The sequence below is a fragment of the Ovis canadensis genome, chromosome 15 (genome assembly GCF_042477335.2).
Source record: "Ovis canadensis isolate MfBH-ARS-UI-01 breed Bighorn chromosome 15, ARS-UI_OviCan_v2, whole genome shotgun sequence".
NCBI lineage: Eukaryota > Metazoa > Chordata > Mammalia > Artiodactyla > Bovidae > Ovis > Ovis canadensis.
In genome coordinates this window covers 45,291,137-45,310,241 of record NC_091259.1, presented here as the reverse complement: position 1 = coordinate 45,310,241, position 19,105 = coordinate 45,291,137, and the positions used below count along the sequence as shown (strand labels likewise).

General features: G+C 48.7%; 1 protein-coding gene across 1 annotated transcript in view; it reads left to right on the top strand.

Annotated features, from left to right (window-relative positions):
- Positions 1-19,105, top strand: part of INSC (INSC spindle orientation adaptor protein) — a 132,097-nt gene that overhangs the window by 80,831 nt on the left and 32,161 nt on the right. Inside the window, exons 6-7 of the mRNA XM_069553662.1 lie at positions 167-280; positions 6,145-6,270. Coding sequence (XP_069409763.1) covers positions 167-280; positions 6,145-6,270 — 240 coding nt within the window. The remainder of the gene's footprint in view (positions 1-166; positions 281-6,144; positions 6,271-19,105) is intronic.

Genomic DNA, 19,105 nt, shown 5'->3' with positions numbered 1-19,105 from the left:
TATTCATGTCTTTTCAAAAGTTAGAACCTCATCACCCCTGCCATGGGGTAGTAGAGATGGGGGGGCGGGATTACAAATTTCAGGGGGCTCTTAGGAGTGTGGACCTACCGGTATCCATTAAGGACGATGCGCAGAGCATCCATCAGACTTTGCTCTCTTTTTGTAGGCACTGGTGAGAAAGATCGATGCCTCGGACAATATCTACACCACAGAGTCCACCACGGGAAACCTGTTCAGCCTGACCCAGGAGGGGGCTCCCTTGTGCCGCATCATCGCTAAGGTGAGTTTCACGGTTGGGGGCCAAGGTGACAGGCCTCGGGAGAGTGTGAGGAAGCTAGTTTGGTGGGGACAGCTTTTTTCTGCTCTAAGTATCAACTCTTCTCCCCTGTCTTCACATATCTTAACAAATCCAAACCAATCATATCTTCCAACTTAGGTTCTTGGCTGGATCTTAAAAATGCCCGCTGTCACTGAAATACTGCTTGAGGAAAAGACAAAGTTGAGAAAGACTGTGGGTTTTTTTTTTTCAGTTGCCATGGGCGCTGCAATTCATTAGACTCACGGTCAATTTGCCCCTGAACTTGAGGCCCAAATGCTTAGAGCAATGGTAGGCAATCAGTATTCCTAGGACCTCACTAGGGTCTTTGTTTTATCTTTGCCTTTTCTTTCTTCCTTTCCTCCTTTCGACCTCCTTCTTTCCTTCCTTTTCCACCTCCTTGTTCCCTCCCCCTTCCTTCTTTCCTTTTGCCTCCCTCCCTCTTTTTCTCTCTCCCTCCATTCTTTCGTTCTTTCTCTTGAGAAATGGCATCACCCCTGGGGATAGAAGGATGATCCAACTGGAAGCAGAGTTATGTCCTCTAATAAACTTCAGATGCCAGTCACAAGAAGATGCTCGAGTTTGGTGGTTCTCAGTCCTCACTGGGCATCACAACCCCTCAGGGAGTTTTTGGAAAACAGCCAGTTTGCCCCACCCAAGGTTTATCAAGGTTCTGGGGTAAGACCTGGGAATCCACATTTTAAAAAACTCTACAATTCTATCCCCAGTTTTTAAGGAATCTCTCTAGGACAACCCAGAAGGCTAGGGTCGGGAGAGAAGTGGGAGGGAGGCTCAGGATGGGCGGGACACATGTATACCCATGGCTGATTCATGCTGATATATGGCAAAAACCATCACAATATTGTAAAGTAATTATCCTCCAATTAAATAAATTAATAAACAATTTAAAAGCTCTTCAGGTGTTTCTGAGGCATGGCTACTCTCAGAAATCACTGCTCTAAGCCTTTAAAGAAGTCTGGACGAGCAGGGTAAATGTCAACTTTGCTCAGGGGAGAAGTGGATTGTATGGTACTTCAATAGCAAACGTTTGAGTGTGCTCTCCACTGAGCTTAATGCCTTGCAAACATTATTTCTTTTAACTTATAAGATCATCCTAATATGTAGTTACCTTGTTTTCCCTCATCTGTGGTTGAGGAAATGACTTGAGAGGCTTACTCAGGGTCATACAGCTGATAAACAGTGGAGTCAGAATTAGAACCCAAGTCTCTCTAACTTGGAATTCATCATCCTAAAGCCCAGAGTGGTGACTTCTGGTTCAGTCTTTGGCCCTTCAGCTTCTTGGGCCAAAGTGTGACTCAGAAGTTCTCAACCCTGTATGCATATTAGCATCACTAGGAAGCTTTACAAATTTCCACTAGTAAGTGACCAAGCTGAATTTGAACCTGGCTGTTTGGCAGTGACGCTGTGCTCTTGTTTGCTGTTCTGAACTTGCTCTCAGCAGCCAGGCTCTCTCTTTTTCCTCCTGCCTGCCTCCTCCTTCTCAACCCTGTCCTCCCATGCCCCCCTCCCCTCTCTACAACCCTCATTGTCTCCTGCATCCTTACCATATGCCCAACACTGCGCGAGCTTTCCCATCATCATCTCATCTGACCCTCCTGATAACCCAATGATGTGTTATAACCATAATTCCCATTTTTAAGACAAGGGGACAGAGACTCAGAGAGAGGGCTATGTGCCCTGAATGCAGATGAGATTTTAACTAGATCTGCTGACTCCAGAGACTTAATCTCAGCCTTCCTCTGTCTCCAGTCCTTGGTTGGGGGTGGGGGGCGGTGGTGGTGAGTAGACAGAGGTTTGAAGCAGAGAGAAGATTCAGTGGTGAGTCTCATCTTCCACCTCCAGCAGAATCACCCTTAGGTTTCCAGTCCTGACAGTGACATGGGGGCTGGGAGTCCCTGGTACGCCCTGCAGAGCATCCTCACCTTCGATGCTCAAGAAATGTGCCCAATCTGGTGACAGATGTGGGGCAGCTCCCCCAAGTGGCCTTCCTCACTCACCTCCTTGGGGAGCCAGGGTGTCTTTCTTCCTTCAGGTCCTTCATCCCTCTGAGCTGTGCCCATGAGATGGTTTGGGCAACCTCTCTGGGGTCTATCCTCTCATCCCTTAGGGTTCCTCTGACAACCCGGAAATAAACCAAGTCCTCCGTATGAAGCTGGTGGCAAGTCCTATCCCTTCCTGAATGCAAAGCCCAGAAGACTCCCCTGTGTGTTGTCAAATTACTACCCCCGCCCAGCCCAACTCCTCTATTATTCCCCCTCCACTAGTCTACACACCCTACAAGTGGCCTCCTCCAGCTTTATGACAGCTTATCCTGAGCCTGTCTGAATAATGCATGCCATTATACAGCTGGGCTCTGAGCCCAGAGCTTTCTATAAAATTAAACAAGCTCCAGCCAACAGTGCAATTCTGCAAGCTCAGGCGACTCCAAGTCCCACTTGAAGCCGAATGCTGCTTTTCAGTCCTTGGTGGGTGGGGGCTCCACAGTGCTCCCCGCAATGACTCCATCTCACTTCCTACCTCTTCTCTCTGCCACGCAGGCCAGCCTTTGGGACACCTTTCATGAGGATGTCAGTCACGCTTCCAACCAGGGTGCCTTCTGCGGCCCGACCCCCACGTGGCGGTCCAGGCCCACCCTCACTGTGTGCTCAGCCCTTTCGCAACCTCACCCTGCTTCACCTCTGACAGCTGAGTCATGCGGCTGTCCCCACCCTGTTTTAAACCAAAGATACCTGGCAGCAGAAGTAGGATTTGAACCAGAATCCCTTCAATCTGGGTTCGGGATTTCCCTCTTCCTCTCCTAGTAGGAAGAAATGCTAAGAAGACCATTTTTCACAGGCTTGGGAAAGGATGTAATGAGAATCCAAGGCAAATGGGTGCAGAGGCTTAAATATAGCTATGCTGGATCTGGCATCTCCCAAGCCAAAGGAAGGCTGCCACGTTGATCCTGGCTCTCAGCCTCTCATGCTTTGGCATCATTTCTTCATGGTCTGTTCCAGAAGTAAATATCTATCACTTTATCTATCTTTGTACATATATAAATAATATTCATACTACCTATGATTAAATATAAATATATACATATACAAATATGCATACTCATGTAAACATATATGTATACAGATATTTACATCTGGTGGAAGGTCATTAATAGCTAGCAAGGCAGGCTGGGGAGAACTTAGGATTCTTGTTTTTTCTTTTCACTTTAAAGAGTAATTTGATTTTATGTCAGTGACTCTCCGAGCAAGGTCTTTGTGTGGAACCTTTATTAGATGTCCCAGGAGCTGTGGGAAGGTAGGAAGGCTGGGATAAAGGATTGTGGAGCAAGAAATCAGAGGGGTGAGTGTCTTGTCCCATACTAGAGCATACATTTAGTGAAATGATGATATGGCTTTAACATCAGAGTGCATTTCTTTGACCCTTCTACAGCCACCCCGCCCAGATTGTGTCAGGAGTTCCTGCTCCATGCTTTTTTAACCCTGTACCCCATCCCCATTTCAGGGCACCCCTACCCAGATTTCTTCCTGGTTTTAACATTGTCTGCCAGATCAAGAGCTCGTTTTGGATGGAGACTGAGGCAGTGCCCAGCACAGGGTCTGGCATATAATAAACCATTAATATTTTTGTGCTGCATGAACAAAGTTGCCCGTCCTAAGATATGATCTTTTCCCGCCAAATAAACTATCCTAAAAGGAAGTAGGAATATAGAAGTTGAAGATCACTCTTAGCTAATTATAAAATGTCAGAAATCCTGAACTCCTCCAGAATTGGACACTTTGGTCCTGGTCCCTGCTGTGATAAGCTGCCAAACTCTTAGACTGCAAAGGGCTCGGAGCTTATCTTTGCCGGGTACTGGGAAGGGGAGGTCTGGGGTGACTGATTTCAATGAGGCTGCGCTGGGCTGCAGCGGTCGTTGCTGCTTCTGGGTGCTCACACACTGTGCTTTCAGTTACCCCCTGCTGCGTCCCTGGGACCCTCGACAGTGCTTGGTGCATAGTCTAGTTATTGTTGAGAGAGTTCTCAAAAATCTGATGGGATGGCAGTTTTGCTGAACCCGGCTCCTTCTTCCTGTAACATCTTTCTCAGTTTAGGAAACAGGGTGATGGGCTCAGTTAGAGCCAGGAGTGGTGCAGGTAAAGGCAAGTGCCCCTCAGGACCAGGTGCAGACCACTTGTTCACGTATTCTTTCCTGCTACTGGCCCCTCTGCAGCCTTCAGGGAAAGGAAGAGGGGGAAGCAGGGTAAAGCCAGATGTGGGGCGGCCAGCTTCCTCTGCTCTGGACGGGGGCATCCAGGGTGGGGTTGCCACCAGTTTGCTGGGCACCTGGTGAGTCACCGTTGTGATCTGTTGTCAAGGTGGCTTCAGTGATTTCTGTAGAATTAATCTGTCCAGTTAGGATGAGCACCTCACTCCCAGCCTCTTCTCAGAAATCTCAGAAATCCTCCCAGACTCCTGGGAAGTCGCCACAAGGTAAGGGAGTTTCCATGAACTGCTCTTACAAAGAGAAAAATATAGGTTCACACTCAAGAGCTGGGCTGATCAGTTCTAAAGGGTTTTATTTTTTTCCCTTTTACAAACTGGAGTGAAGGAGTGGAAACAGGACCAATGTGGATTAGGGGGGGAGGTGTGATTATTTCGCCCATCTGGACTTCCATTTTTCCCATCCCCAAAATGGAAAGAAATTACAGTATTGGTGTAAATAAAGCGCCTTTTTGTGTTCCTGCCAAGGTGGCGGGGAGGATCTGAGAATTAACAGGTGGTCGCTGGCATAGTGAGAACCAGCACGAGGCATCTCGGTTTCAGCTCTCTCCATCTGCCTTGAGCTTGTTTCTAGAACTTATTTCTGACAGCTCCAGGCTTGATCCCAGGCGGCTGCTGGGGGGGGTGGGGTTTGCCAGGCGTCTGGAGCAGTGTTAACTGGGGTTGAGCCTGGTCCCAGCACAGGTGCCTCCCCTGGCCCCTCACCTCCAGTTTAGATTACCAAGGGTGACATTATAAAAAAAAGTTTATTAGCATGTGCACTGCACTTACCCATGGGAACTGTCAGATGAGTAGCTCAAAGGGTTGGTTACAACTTGGGCTTCTGTAGCATCTTAGCAAAGGAACAATACATTTTTAGAGATGTCATAAGACAAAGGAAGAGAACCTTGAGTCTCTGAAAGCGAAAGTGTTAATTGCTCAGTCCCGTCTGACTCTTTGAGACCTTAAGGACTGTAGCCCACCAGGCTCCTCTGTCCATGGAATTCTCCAGGCAAGAATACTAGAGTGGGATGCCATTTCCTTCTCCAGGGGATCTTCCCGACCCAGGGATCAAACCCAAGTCTCCTGTACTACAGGCAGATTCTTTACCATCTGAGCCACAGAGGAAGCCCCCTTGAGTCTTTAGGGGTGGCACGCTATGGGAAGACACGTATATGGCAAACTAACAGTCACTAAAGACTGAAGTTTGCTCTATGAGTTTCTTCTGGTGCTGAATCCAGGCTGATAAGGGTCTAAAGTTGTCTCCAGTGATTAACTCTTGTCCTTCTTAGTAGAGAGGAAAGGGAGAATAATCTTTTTAAATTTATGTCCTGCTTTTAGTCAAATAGGGGGAGAACGGGTATCTTTTTTTCTTTTTGTATCTGCTTCTTCTTAATTGCCTTCAGCTCAAGACAATGCTTAGACTAAAGCGGCATATTTGGGGGTGGCTATTCTGCTGCCCTACAGACCCCAAAATGCACCAGCCAAGTGAGAGGGTGTCAGTTATTCTCGAGTCAGCCCCAAGAGAGGTGACATGGTGAGGTCATGTGACATTCTCTTTTCCTTGCCAGGAGGGTGGGGTCGTCGCGCTGTTCAAGGTCTGCCGGCAGGACACTTTCCGGTGCCTCTACCCCCAGGCGCTCCGCACGCTGGCCTCCATCTGCTGTGTGGAGGAGGGTGTCCACCAGCTGGAGAAGGTAAGAGTGCAGCTGGCCGGCTGTGTGGGGACTGAGGTCCTGGAGGGGGTGGGTGGCTGGGGAAAGTGACCTCTTGGTGGACATCTGAACCTCTTCCTGGAGCAAGTCCCCTGAGTCCCTCCTTTCCCCAGTGTCATTCAGGTGGGGCTGCTGTGACCTTGACTGTGGCTGATGAAGACGTGAAGGGGGCAGAGACTGAGGAGCTTGGCTGGAGAAGGCAGGGCCCAGAGGGACACTCAGCACTTCCCGGGTGGAGAGCCCAGGGGTGGACCACGGCAGGAGGCAGACGAATCGGATGGGGAGGGGGTGTCGAGGTTGAGGGCAGTTGGTTCTTCTCTCGTGGCAGGTCTAGCATGTAGAGAAGAGGATCCAGTTTCTCGGGGGACAGCAGAGGCAGGAGCAGGGTGTGCGTGGATGCCTGGGTAGGCGGGTGGGCTTCCCTCCAAGAGGGCTTGAGGTAAGGGAAAGGGGTGCTGGAGTCCAGGGGCATGGTGGGTCACGACTGCTGGGGTGTCTGGGGTTCGAGGGGTGGGGTGACCTGGCAGTCCCAGGTACCTGGCTCCAGGCCAACTTAGGGTGGCATGGCGGGTTCCAGCCCCCCCCCCCCACCCCCATGCCTCCCAGGTGGGAGGACTGAGCCTGCTTCTCTCACTTGGCCTGAGTGGGCCCAAGCCTGCAGACGGCTCCTCAGGGATTCCAGCAGGAGGGTTGGAGGCTATGGCTGACACTTGGGGATTTTTCAATCATGTTTCAAGAAAAGATGCTGAAATTATTTTTATGGAAGAGAGGTAGAAAGTCGTGGTATATCTTGGTGACAGTTCCCGTGTCTGCAGGATTGGGGGTAGGAACCTTAAGTCTGTTCTCATAGTTTGGTCTAAATGGGGAGGGAGCAAGTAAACTGCTTCCTTTCTGCTGCATCCCTGTCCCACAGTCTGGTCCCGGCTACCCAGGAAAACTCCACCCTCCCCTCAGCCTTTTCACTTTAGTGCGGACTCCAAGACGGATGGCTGTTTTGCATTCTACCCTGCCTCTTTCCAAATCTGCTCAGGTTATGGGACAGAGTCACAGGGTCATGGGCTCTGAGGTGCTTTTAGCTGAAGATGGAGTGTTCATGGGCAATCTACTCATTTTACAGATGAGAAGGCTGTGACTCAGAATGGGCAAGTCATTTGTCTGGGGTCACACAGCAAAGTGGTGAAGGAGCGAAGGCCAGCCCTCTGGACAGTGTTTCCTTCCCACGGGTTCAGAAGCCTTTGTGTGTGCGCTTGCTTCGGTGGCAAAAAGAAGGCAACGGCTAGACAGACAGACTCCATGAAGTAAACGCCTTGAGCACATCCAGCTTCATGCGCGGAATAATCCTCTCTTCTCCCATAAAATCTTCCTCCTTAGAGAGTGGAAAATGGCCAAATGGGTTTGTTTCTTGTCTTCTTTCCTGCTGGTTGGCAGAAAGAAGGGAAGAAAGCAGAAGGGACTGGACTCAGCAGTCCTCCAAAAGCAGTGGATTTCTTGGCTTATGAGTTTGCAGAGCAGCAGGAAAACTTCAATCCAGGAAAGAAAAACAGCAGAACTTTTTTTGTTTAGAGTGAAAATGTGTGCAGCCAGGAAGGCTGGGGGCAGTTTTTCCTTCCACCTTCCTGTGCGGTTCCCAAGCCAGAAGGTGAAAATGTGTCTTTCCCAGGCCGGATGGGCCACTGGCCTGGGAATCAGACCCCAACCCACGGAGCAAAAGGATGAGGGGAGTGCCCAGTGCCTGAGGGATTACTAAGCAGCCAGTGCTGACCTAGCCCCTTACATGCAGCCCTTCATTAAGGCTGCAGGACCTCCCGAGGTGAGTGCTCTTCCTATCTTCATCTTAAAGAAAGGAGCTGTCTCAGCCAGTGTAAGTGACTCACCTAAAATCACGTAGTAAGTTTTGGAGCTAGGATTTGGATCCTGTCTACTTGCCTAATGCTCAGTCAATATCATTGACTCACTGGTTTAATAGATACTCGCAGCAACCCCCCCCCCCGCCCCCCTGCACCCCCCCCCCCCCCCCCCCCGCTGCCCCCAAAAAATTCCTTTAGCTAAACCCAGACCGCCTTGCTGTTTCCGGCCAGTGTCCTAATCTTCCCCCTCCCCTAACTGGCACAGGAGAAAGTCACCCTCTCTGGGCTCTCTCCTCCTCCAGGTCAGATTCGTTTCCATACACAGATACTCGTGAAACAATGCTGTGCCAGGCAGTGGGCGGGACGGAGACTTGTCAGAAAGGAGCCCCCTTGTGGTCAGAAACAGCAACTACAGCTGTGCAGTCACAGAGCTTGCCAAGTGTCTCCATGGACAGCTTAATGTCATTTGATGCTTACCTTGAACGTGCAAGCATACCCATTACACAGATAAAGAAACCGAGGCCCAGAGATATGAAGTGACATCTGCACAGACTCACACAGCTCATAATTCATTCATTCAGCAAACATTGATCAACTGTCTGCTGTTTGCCAGGAACTGTTTTATGTGTTGGGAGTATAGCAGTGAACGAAACAGACGACCACCCTGGTCCTCTCAGAGCTTACATTCTAGTTCATGGGGTGGCAGGTTGCAACCTGTGGGCCAAAGTCAGCCCGTTGTTTTTGGCATGTAGAGCCCATGAGTTAAGTCATTTTCTAAATGATTATAAAAATATGAGAGGAATAACATTTTATGACACATGAAAATTATGTGAAGTTCAAATTTTTGATCCACAAAGTTTTAATGGAACACTGCCAGGCTCCTTCGTTTAGGTGTTTTAAATGTCTGGTTTCTCTGCAACAGTATAATTAGATAATTGCAAGAGAACATGCAGTCAAAAATATTTACCACCTGGCCCTCTACAGAATATGTTTATCCACCCCTAATCTATCAGGTAATAAGGACATCATGGCCATGGCTAAAAATACAACGAAAGTGAAAATGAATTTGCTCAGTCGTGTCCAGCTCTTTGCGACCCCATGGACTGCAGCCTACCAGGCTCCTTCGTCCATGGGACTTTCCAGGCAAGGGTACTGGAGTGGGTTGCCATTTCCTTCTCCAGAAAAAGACAACAATTAACATTTATTGAGTACTTGGTTTGTGCACTTGGCTAGACTGCTTCTTTCATGGTGTCACTTAATCATTAACCCATCAGTGCTGATATCATCCATGTCATCTATAGAAGGAAGGAAGACTCAGAGAAGTGAAGCAACTTGCTCAAGGGCACACAGCTAATAGATGGCCTGGTGGTCATTTGATCCAGGATCACAAAGAGTCAGACACTACTGAGCGACTGAACATGCTCTGATGAGCTGGAGCCAGCCTGGGTTGCAAACCATCATGCCCACCCAGGATTCTGCTCCAGTGTGTGAGGTCAAAGTCCATGCTCTTTTCCTCCACATCACACTGTTTCCAAAGTTGTGAGAAGTTCTAGAGACGCCCAGGGGGTCCTGGGTCACCTGCCCCTCCCCCAGGTCCCGCTCACACTCTGTGATCTGAGTGCCGAGTGCTGGCCTCAGACACTCCCGTGAGGTTGCCACTGTCTGTGTTTAGGGTGGAAGGTGAAGAAGTCTGGGGATGGGCTGGATCGCAGAAGCCACAGCACGACAGGCTGGGTGGAGGCATAAGTGGAGAGCAGGTGCCCGGGGTTCTTGCCCACTGCCCACTCACCAGACACAGCTCATGCCTTCCTTAGATAACGTCACAGCCTCAGTCTCCCCTGATTTACTGGCCTCGCCTCCTCCCTGAGGCTCCTGTAATTAATTGCCACAAGAAAGGCGCTAAATTTGGTGAAATCCATCTTTGTCTGCAGCTACCAACCCCCTCCCCTTCCGGCCAACCTTGGAGCGGTTCATTAAGTCACGCACAGACCCCGGCAGAGTGTGAGTCTGTCAGGTCACCAGACGCCCCATCCATCCTCAGCCCTGCTGTGTGATGCTAGAGCTCTGCTGGGCTTGAGGCATTCACATGGCCATGGATTCACTTAGTCACCTGCTTCTTCTTTCTCTGTCATCCAGCCGTTCACTTACTTTCAAGTTGCTTGCTTCCTTGCTCGCCCACTCAGTCCATCACCATCTCATCCTGCTACTAATTCATTCTGTCATCACGCGTTTGTTGTGAACTGTCCAGCGTGCTGAGGCAACTGTGGCCTCTGAGAGTCAGGCTCTTCTGGATGCAAATCCAGGCTTGTCTACCTACGAACTTGGACACATTTCCCTGGGCAAGTTACTTAACTTCTCAGAGGTGCAGTTTCTTCATCCATCAATGAGCACGATGAAATCTACCTCCCAGGGCCGTCAGAGATGAATAGATGCACAGCAGTGTGGTTCCTGGCTCCCACTAGGCACTGAATAAATGGTGGCTGTTATGATTATGGTGCAGGTAATTCCAGTTGCGGGGGTTTTGGACATCAGTGGCCTCAGGGAAATGATGGTCTGGTGGAGAAGGGAAGGCTGGCCTGTCAGCAGGAAGGGCTAGCATGGCCAAAGATGCTGCCCGTGCACAGTGAGCAAAAGTGTGGAACACGAGTCCCCACAACCTTTCCACTTTACAGGGGAGGAAACTGAGACTCAGCTTGTGAAGGTGGAGTTTGGATTAAAAGCCTGGCTGGTTTCCAAAGCCCAGTTCTTTACACTCTGTGACCCCAGGAAGAGCTGGCCCTTTGGAGGTTGGCACCTCAGGGCAGTGGCTCTCAGGGAACCAGGCTCTGGGTACTGGTCTGGAAAAGGGGGCAGGCATGGAAACTCCTGAGCAGTTGTGGAGCTGCAAGATGTCAAGACAGAGCAAAGTCCTCTCCAGAGGTGTCTGAAGGGTCTTCCAAGCCTCCATTCTTTCTTTCCAGAGGTCCGGTTCCTCCTGTTCTCCCTGGGGCAGTGGGTTTCAGGAAGTCTGTCCTCCCCTCCGTGTGCCCTCAGCAGACAGTCACCCCTCACTCCCCAGTCCCTGTGCTGGGCTCTGGGAGGAAGAGACAAGTAACTCTGTTCCCTGCCTCCCACCTAGGGTGGCCACGGGGTGACCCCATGGGCATCGGAAACCGCAGGCCAGTGGCCTCACCTGTGCCCCGAGAGCTGGTGATGGCAGCAGCAGAAGGCAGTGGAGCTGGCCAGAGGACCGAGGCGGAGCCCCCAGGCAGGCCAGGGGAAAGTGGCCTCAGCAGAGGGAGTCCGCAGCTAGGCCAGTGGGGCTCTGAGTCTTTTAGAAGCTCAGTGAACTGGGGAAGCCCAGAAGAGAAGGCAGCGTTCTCTGGACTCACTTTGGAGAAGATGGGGTGAAGAAAATGAGGGCCAAAGAGAGAGTGAGGAGGCCAGAGCCACACAGCTGGGTGAGAACAGATGGACCCAACTCTGTCTGGTCATCAGGTGACCAAACCCACCTGGACTGGTCAGGGCAGCCCTGGGGAGGACTAGAGCTGGGACGGTGGACTGGCATCACTGAGGGGAGGACTGCCAGTCTGCGGGGAGGACTGCCAGTCTGTGGGGAGGCTGCAAGGGGCTAGAGAGCAAGCGGTTCCTCTCTGAACCTCCCTTTCCTCTTCACGGGGTTGCCATGGTGAGGTGATGTAGCAGTGTGGGTGGGGCCTGCGTGGAGGCAGAACTCGCCTTTGTCTGTGTCCCTTCCTTCTTTCCTGGCCTGTTTGTCTTCACCTTTTTGGGTTAGTCTGGGGAAACCCTGCAACACCCCCAGAAATCCTGAGTCCTGGGGTTTGACAGTGACCCTGGCAGACTTCCAGCGTTCTGATTGGCTCATGAGACGGCCAGGGCACTGCTGGTGCAGAGGCCGGGGTCGGACAGGGCTAGGGGCCAGGGTGGGGCTGCAGGTGGCTGGGGACTAGAGCCAGACTGGGGCCTGGGGTCCAGGTGAGGGGCTGGGGCTGTGGGGCAGGAACCTGGAGCCCAGGGCCATAGGGGTCTCTCCAAGCCTAGTGCTCAAATGGCCTGAGACAACCTCCAAGAGAGTTCTGGGAATTGCCTTTTCCAGCCGTGATACCAGAGACAATCTTACTTTCGAAAGATTGTCTTTTATTCCCCCCTCCCTCTTATTTCATTTTTTTTCAAATAAGGAGTTCATCCTGTGTTGGAGCCAAGAAGAGAGTTTAATGAAAATCGATGGAGAAATTAAAGATGAACAGCGGGGAGGGAAGGAGGGCTCAACTTCAAGTCTAAGAAGAGAACCATCAGTGATGAAGGATGGGGACATGGCTGCCTGTCTCCACGCAGCTCCCTTACCCTGTTTCCTGGGGCAGCTTCTTGGGATTGAGTTGCCCTGACATCTGAAGGGCCAGGCTAGAAACAGGGAGGCCTGGACCCAGAAACCCTGGGCAGGAGGGAACTGGGTGGGGAGGCTCTGTCTCTCCAGCTGCTGTCTTACAGGAGTTTCTTTCCACTGCCTGCTTCTTGTAGAGCTGCAGATAGTCAGAAATAAGTCACATCTGCAAAAAAAATCAACCAGTTTTTCTCATCCTTTTGCTCATTTGATCCACACAGTCATTTTACAGGGAAGGCACACAGAGATGGTTATGCCCATTTTACAGAAGGGAAAGTTGAGGCTACAAGGCATAAAGACACTGGCAGAGGCAGTGTCATGTCTGACTCTTTGCAACCCCATGGACTGTAGCCTGCAGGCTCCTCTGTCCATGGAATTTTACAGGCAAGAATACTGGAGTGGGTTGCCATTTCTTTCTCCAGGGAATTTTCCCAACCCAGAGACTGAACCGGAGTCTCCTGCACTGCAGGCAGCCATCAGGGAAGCCCCCAGGATGTGGAGATGGGATAGAATTAGGCACTCTGCCCTGCTCCCCCTGTCTTTGAGATTCACTCAGAGATTATGTAGGGGCCACTATTGTCCAGACAGAAGAAGGCCCTGCTGGCCCCGGGTCTGCACCGCACTCCAAACCTGAGTTTGAAGAGGGCAGCCTCAGTTCTGCATGTGGCAGCGGGGAAGGCTCAGCTCAGCCGGGTCTCGGCTGGTTCCCATGCGCTGTGCAACAGCGCCACCTGGTGGACGCCTCTGACATGCGGCCTTGTGCTGTCTTCTCTACTTGGCAAAGCTGCTCTGAACCAGTGGTCAGGGCCATGATGTGTCCTGAATGTGGCGTCATTTGCAAATTCAAGGCAACAGAGTCTTCTTTTTGCTAAAGCAGCTTCCTCCCGGGGGAGTATGGAGATACATCTTGTAATCTAGTGTTAGTTGCTCAGTTGTATCTGACTCTTTGCAACGCTGTGGACTGCTAGGCTCCTCTGTCCTTGGTATTCTCCAGACAACAATACTAGAGTGGGAAGCCATTCCCTTCTCCAGGAGATCTTCCTGGTCCAGGGATGAAACCCAGGTGTTCTGAATAGCGGGCAGATTCTTTACAGTCTGAACCACCAGGGATGCCCTATTGGGATCTACCATGTCTCCAACCTGCGGTCTTCCACAGTGCTTGTCCTATGCCTTCCTGGAGCAGAAGCATTCCTAAACCCTCTAGTTCTCACTGCACAAAATCCACCCCTGCCCCCCCACCACCCCACCCCAAGCCCAGCATTAAAGCTGCCCTCTGAGCAAGCCACATTCAGCACACCGCCCCTCCAACACACAGACCCGGGTTGATGTCTGGCTTTCTGCCCACTCACTATGAGTTGACTTTGCCCCGCTCCAGCCCTGTGCCATCATGCATAAAGCGCAGAGATAATCCCTGTCTCGCAGACAGTGAGAGCCCAGTGAATCAACATACCATAAGTGCAAGCTGTTTTCCCCTTCTTATCAAATTCTTCCACTAACCATTCTCAGGGCTTGCTTGCCTGCAGCACCTGCCTAGGCAAGGCTGTCCCAGTGGAGTGGCTCAGTGGTACTTGCTGATGTCGGTCGATGCCCATCTTTGAATGGCCTTCCTGGCAGCCCTCTCTCTCTTGGAGCTCACATTGTACTTGGTGCATCCCTGAGAGCATGACCTATACCCCTGACCTCAGAGCACTGTCTAAGCTTCCCCACAAGCAGATGCTGTCTTGCCCACTCCTTGGCCCATCAGGGAAGTTGCTTGCACACACAGATGAATAATTTTTGCTGCATGGATGAATAAATACAGTTGGAAGAGTTCTGGCGCATCCTTCCATTGCTAATGGCAGGATAGAGACTCAGAGAGGCAAAGTTCCTGCAGCCCAGGCTCGCACTGTTAGCAGCAGGACGGCGCCCAGCAGGCTGGCTGCTGACTACTTGCAGATACAGCCTGTGAGCAGTTCCAGGCCCCCGCGTGGGGTGGGGTGTGGGAGTGAAGACGTTGTAGATCCCTCGGCAAGGATGCACTGGCTGAAAATCTTTCTATGGGATTTGCCCTGAGTCCCTTTTTGTACCATCTGGCCCAAGTAGTTGGTTCCAGCTTCCTCTCCCCTCCCTTTCTCTCCCTGTCACTCTGTGCCCAAGCTCTGGAGTCCGCAAACAGACCTTGTCTCCAGACTGGCAATAGTGCAGAGAGCCTGGGGCCAGCTCCTTAGCTACTGGTTTGCTGGGGAACCACAGGGAACTTTCCTCATCTCCGTAAGCCTTGGGGTTCTCATTTGCGGAGTGAAGAATCTGTTCTGCTGGTATCCTGTGCCTGATGAAGTGATCTTGGAAGATGAATGTGTGAACACCACTTAGAAGGTGTTGAGCTGGCTGGGCTGGGGTTCTGGGACCTCTTCCCTGCGGTCAGTGTGTGTTGTCAGAAGAGAACTGGGCACCTCTCCCTGTGAGTTCGTAGACGGAAGCCTGTGCTTGAGAACCGTGTGTGTGTGTGTGTGTGTGTGTGTGTGTGCGCGCGCATGTGTGTGTATGGTGGATGAGGGGCAGTAAGCTCGGCAGGGTAAAACATCAGTAAAGTGCATTTCCTGGCTGTACTCCCAAGTGGTCTAGTGCAAGCACGCAATCTGTCTGTAAGAATTCAGATGTAAACATGATGCTTGTGTCGGGGAGAAGGGAAGCTGTGCTACAGGGAAGCGAGGGCTGCTTAGGACTCTGGATGGGGTGCAGAGGTGGGGCCTGTACCATCACAGCTTCCCCTGGGCTTCTGGAGCAGGGCCAGTGCCAGTTCAGAGGCCAGCAGGGGAAGGAAGCTGCTGCAGCAGAGCTAGTGAGGAGACAGGGAAGATAGAGTGTGGAGGTTTGGGGGCAGAATTTGACATGGGAGGATCCATTTCCTGGGAACAGCCTGGCACCAACAGCACAGAGGTGGACGGGAACCAGGATCCACCTGGTGGCAGGTGGTAGGTACTCTGGTCACACTCAGAGACAGAGACAAGGAGAGGGAGGAGTAATGAGAAAGAGGAGGAGACACAGGATAAGAGAGAAAGGGGCAATGGGAGGACCCACACAAATAGTGAACACACAGTTTCCAAAGGAGTGTTTCATTCTCCCTTGGGCTACTTTAAAAGTACAAATCATTAGTTTGGGAATTCCAGTGGTTAAGATTCTGCACTTCCACTGCAGGGGGTGTAGGCTTGATCCTGGCTGGGTACTAAGATCCCATGTACTGTGTGGTGCAGCCAAAAAAAAAAAAAAAAAACCCACAAATAATTAACCTGAAGCCTTGTGGTAACTGGACATGTGGGGCCCTGTTCCTGGCCTGCTTGGGCATACAGTGATCTCTCATGGTGATTTTAATTTTCATCTCACTGACAACTAATACTTTTGAGCTATTTTTCCATATCATTTCAAGCATTTAATGTAGCTTTTCAACCCCAAAAGGGTAGTATCTTCAGATGGCAACTCTTAAAAGGCCCACCGATCCTAAGTTTCAATTTACATGTTCATAAAATTTGTTGACAGTGCCTTCTGTCCATTTTTAATGCAAGCTTCGAACTTTTGTTGGGCCAATTATATTTGCCACTTTGCATATCTAGCATACTAAGAGGAGATCATTTTCATTACTCCATTCTATACCATTATTATTTAGGTCACTGACCTATCATTGGAAAAACAGAATTATTTTAGGGGCTGAGGGAGCAGGAGATTTTTGTTGTTTCTTTGGCTGCTTCGTGTGGTTTGTGATTTTGTGGCATCTTAGTTCCCTGACAAGGGTTTGAACCCTCGCTCCAGGTGGTAAAAGCCTGGAGTCCTAACCATCAGACTGCCAGGGAATCCCCCAACTTTTGGTTTTTACTAAATTATCTTAAGTTGTTTCCTGCCCTTTGGAAAGGAAGGAATTTGAATAAATGCTTCATTTAATTGGTTTGTGCCATGACATGTACCTCTATGGGTTAAATTTTCCTTTGAAGTGTGATTAACAATTTTGTTTCAATGGAAGTAGAGCACTATATAAGCGGAACAAACCATGGGTTTCAGTATTTGTGATTACTGCAAAAAATTGTAACTTGTGTCTATTATATGTTATACACATTAATATATTATATATATATATATATATATATATATATATATGTACAGATATATACACACATACAAAACCAAGGACTTCCATGGTGGCGTAATGCTAAAGAATCCACCTGTAGTGAGGGAGCTGCAGGAGACGCGGGTTCGATCCCTGGGTTGGGAGGATCCCCTGGAGAAGGAAATGGCAACCCGCCCCAGTACTCTTACCTGGAGAATCCCACGGACAGAGGAGCTGGGCAGGCTATAGTTCATGGGGTTGCAGATTGTTGGACGTGACTGAAGCAACTGAACGCTCACTGACCATTTGGTTATCTTCTGTGAAATGTCTATTTGATACTTTTGCCCTTTAAAAAAAATGAATTGCCTTTTTCTTATTGATTTATAAGCTTAAAAATATGTATTCTACATAAACCCCTTTGTCAGATATGTGTTTTAAGAATACATATTCTCAGTCCATGGTTTGCCTTTTCATTCAGATGGATAGAAATTAATTTTGATAAAGCCCAATTTGTTGCTTTTCTTTTATAGTTAGTGTTTCTTGTCTCCATTTAAAAAAGGTTTATGTTCCCCCAAATTTTGAAAAGAGTCTCCTATATTCTCTTCTAGGAGCTTTATTATTTAACCTTTCACATTTACTTCAATGGTCTATTTTAAATTACATTTTTTTTATGTTCAAGATTCAGTGTTTTTCCATATGATATCCAATGGAGCCAGCACCATTTATCAAAAAGATAAAATGGTACCTTTGTTGTAGGTAAAGTAATGACATGGGTATGTCTGTTTTTGGACTATTTTTCTGTTCAGTTAGTCTTTTTGTCCATCCTTGTACCAATATGGCCTTGGCCGAGTCCCTATAATCTAAATGATTTTTCATGTTTGGTAGTATAGATCCTCTAATATTGTTATTTAAGACTTTCTTGGTAATTCTAAGTTTTATGCTTTTCTATATATAATTTAGAATCAGCTTGTTACTTTCACCAAAGAAAGACACCTGCAGAGACTTTGATTGAAATTTCTTTAAATTTGTAAATAAATTCAGGGAAAGTTGACATCTTAGACAGTAAAGAGTATTCCAGTCAATAAATGTATACCTTCCTACTCTCTCTCAGCAATGTTTTGAGTTTTCAGTATTGACATCTTACACATTTTTTAGATTTATTTCTAGATATGTTTTTATGCTAATGTGTGTTATTTGAATTTTTATTTTCTAGTTATTGATGATATGTAGAAAATACAATTTTGAATATTGTATCTAATGATCTTGCTGAATTCACTTATTAATTTTAGTGGTATGTAGATGCTTTGGGATTTTATACAGATTTGGATTATGTACATTGAAGAAGTGAGTGCTCAGTCATGTCTGACTCTTTTGTGATCCCATGGACTGTAGCCTGCCAGGCTCCTCTGTCCATGGAATTTCCCTGGCAAGAATATTGGAGTGGGTTGCCATTCCCTTCTCCAGGGATTGAACCCACGTCTCTTGCATCTCTTGCACTGGCGGCAGAGTCTTTACCAACTGTGCCACAGGGGTACAATCATGTCATCTATAAATTATGACAGTTTCCCTTCCTCGTTTGGAGTCATTATACCTTTTTATTTCTTTCTCTTGTATTACCTAGGGCCACTGTAAAGTATTAAGTAGCAGTGGTGATAATAGCTATTTGTGTCTTGATAAGATTTCAGGGGGAATGCTTTTGATATTCACTCACTTTTTCCGTGAGTGTGGCATTATCACTTTAAGGACTAGACTACTGAGGCTTAGAGAAGATGAATAGCTTCCTCATCTCACCAGGTCAGCAGTTAACACAGTTGAGTTGGGAACCCAGGCTTTTCTTGCTCCTAGGTTTCTGCAGCTCCCACTGTACCATTGCTGCCTCTAGAAGAGTGGGCTGAACCCGGGATCTCTGCTAGAGTCACTTGGGGAAGCTTGAATATATTGAGGACAAGACTCCATCCCAGACCAGCTAAATCAGAATTTCTGGTGGTGAAGTGGAGGCATTACTGTTATAACAATTCCACATACGATTCTAATCATCTGAGAAGTACTTTGGTACAGTTCAGATTCCAGCTGTGCCAGGAGTGCTTTGTGGAAAACTTGGTGTTTTCATATCAGCACATGCCTAGCAACCTTCACCCAAAGGGAAATACACTTTTTCTTAGTGACCTTTGAAACTTTCTCATAAACTCTACTTCTTCCACCACCAAATGCCTCCAGAGCATCTTTTCAACAATCTGCTTTAAGGAAAATCACTTGCTTATGGGGAAATTATTTTCTATTTATATTCTTGAGTGATTTAATTCTTGATTTCTTTCTACCTCAATAATTCACCTCTTTCTTCATCACTGACTTGGCTGCCAAACTGGTTATTTAATCCTTCTCATCCACTGTTCCATTCCCTATTTCATACTCAGATTTGTTTTTGTCTGATTTGGCACTTGACTTGTAATCGAAAATTCTTGTTTGAAAGAGTAAAAGAGGTTGAGTGGGGTCTGGGTATGTTCATTTGGG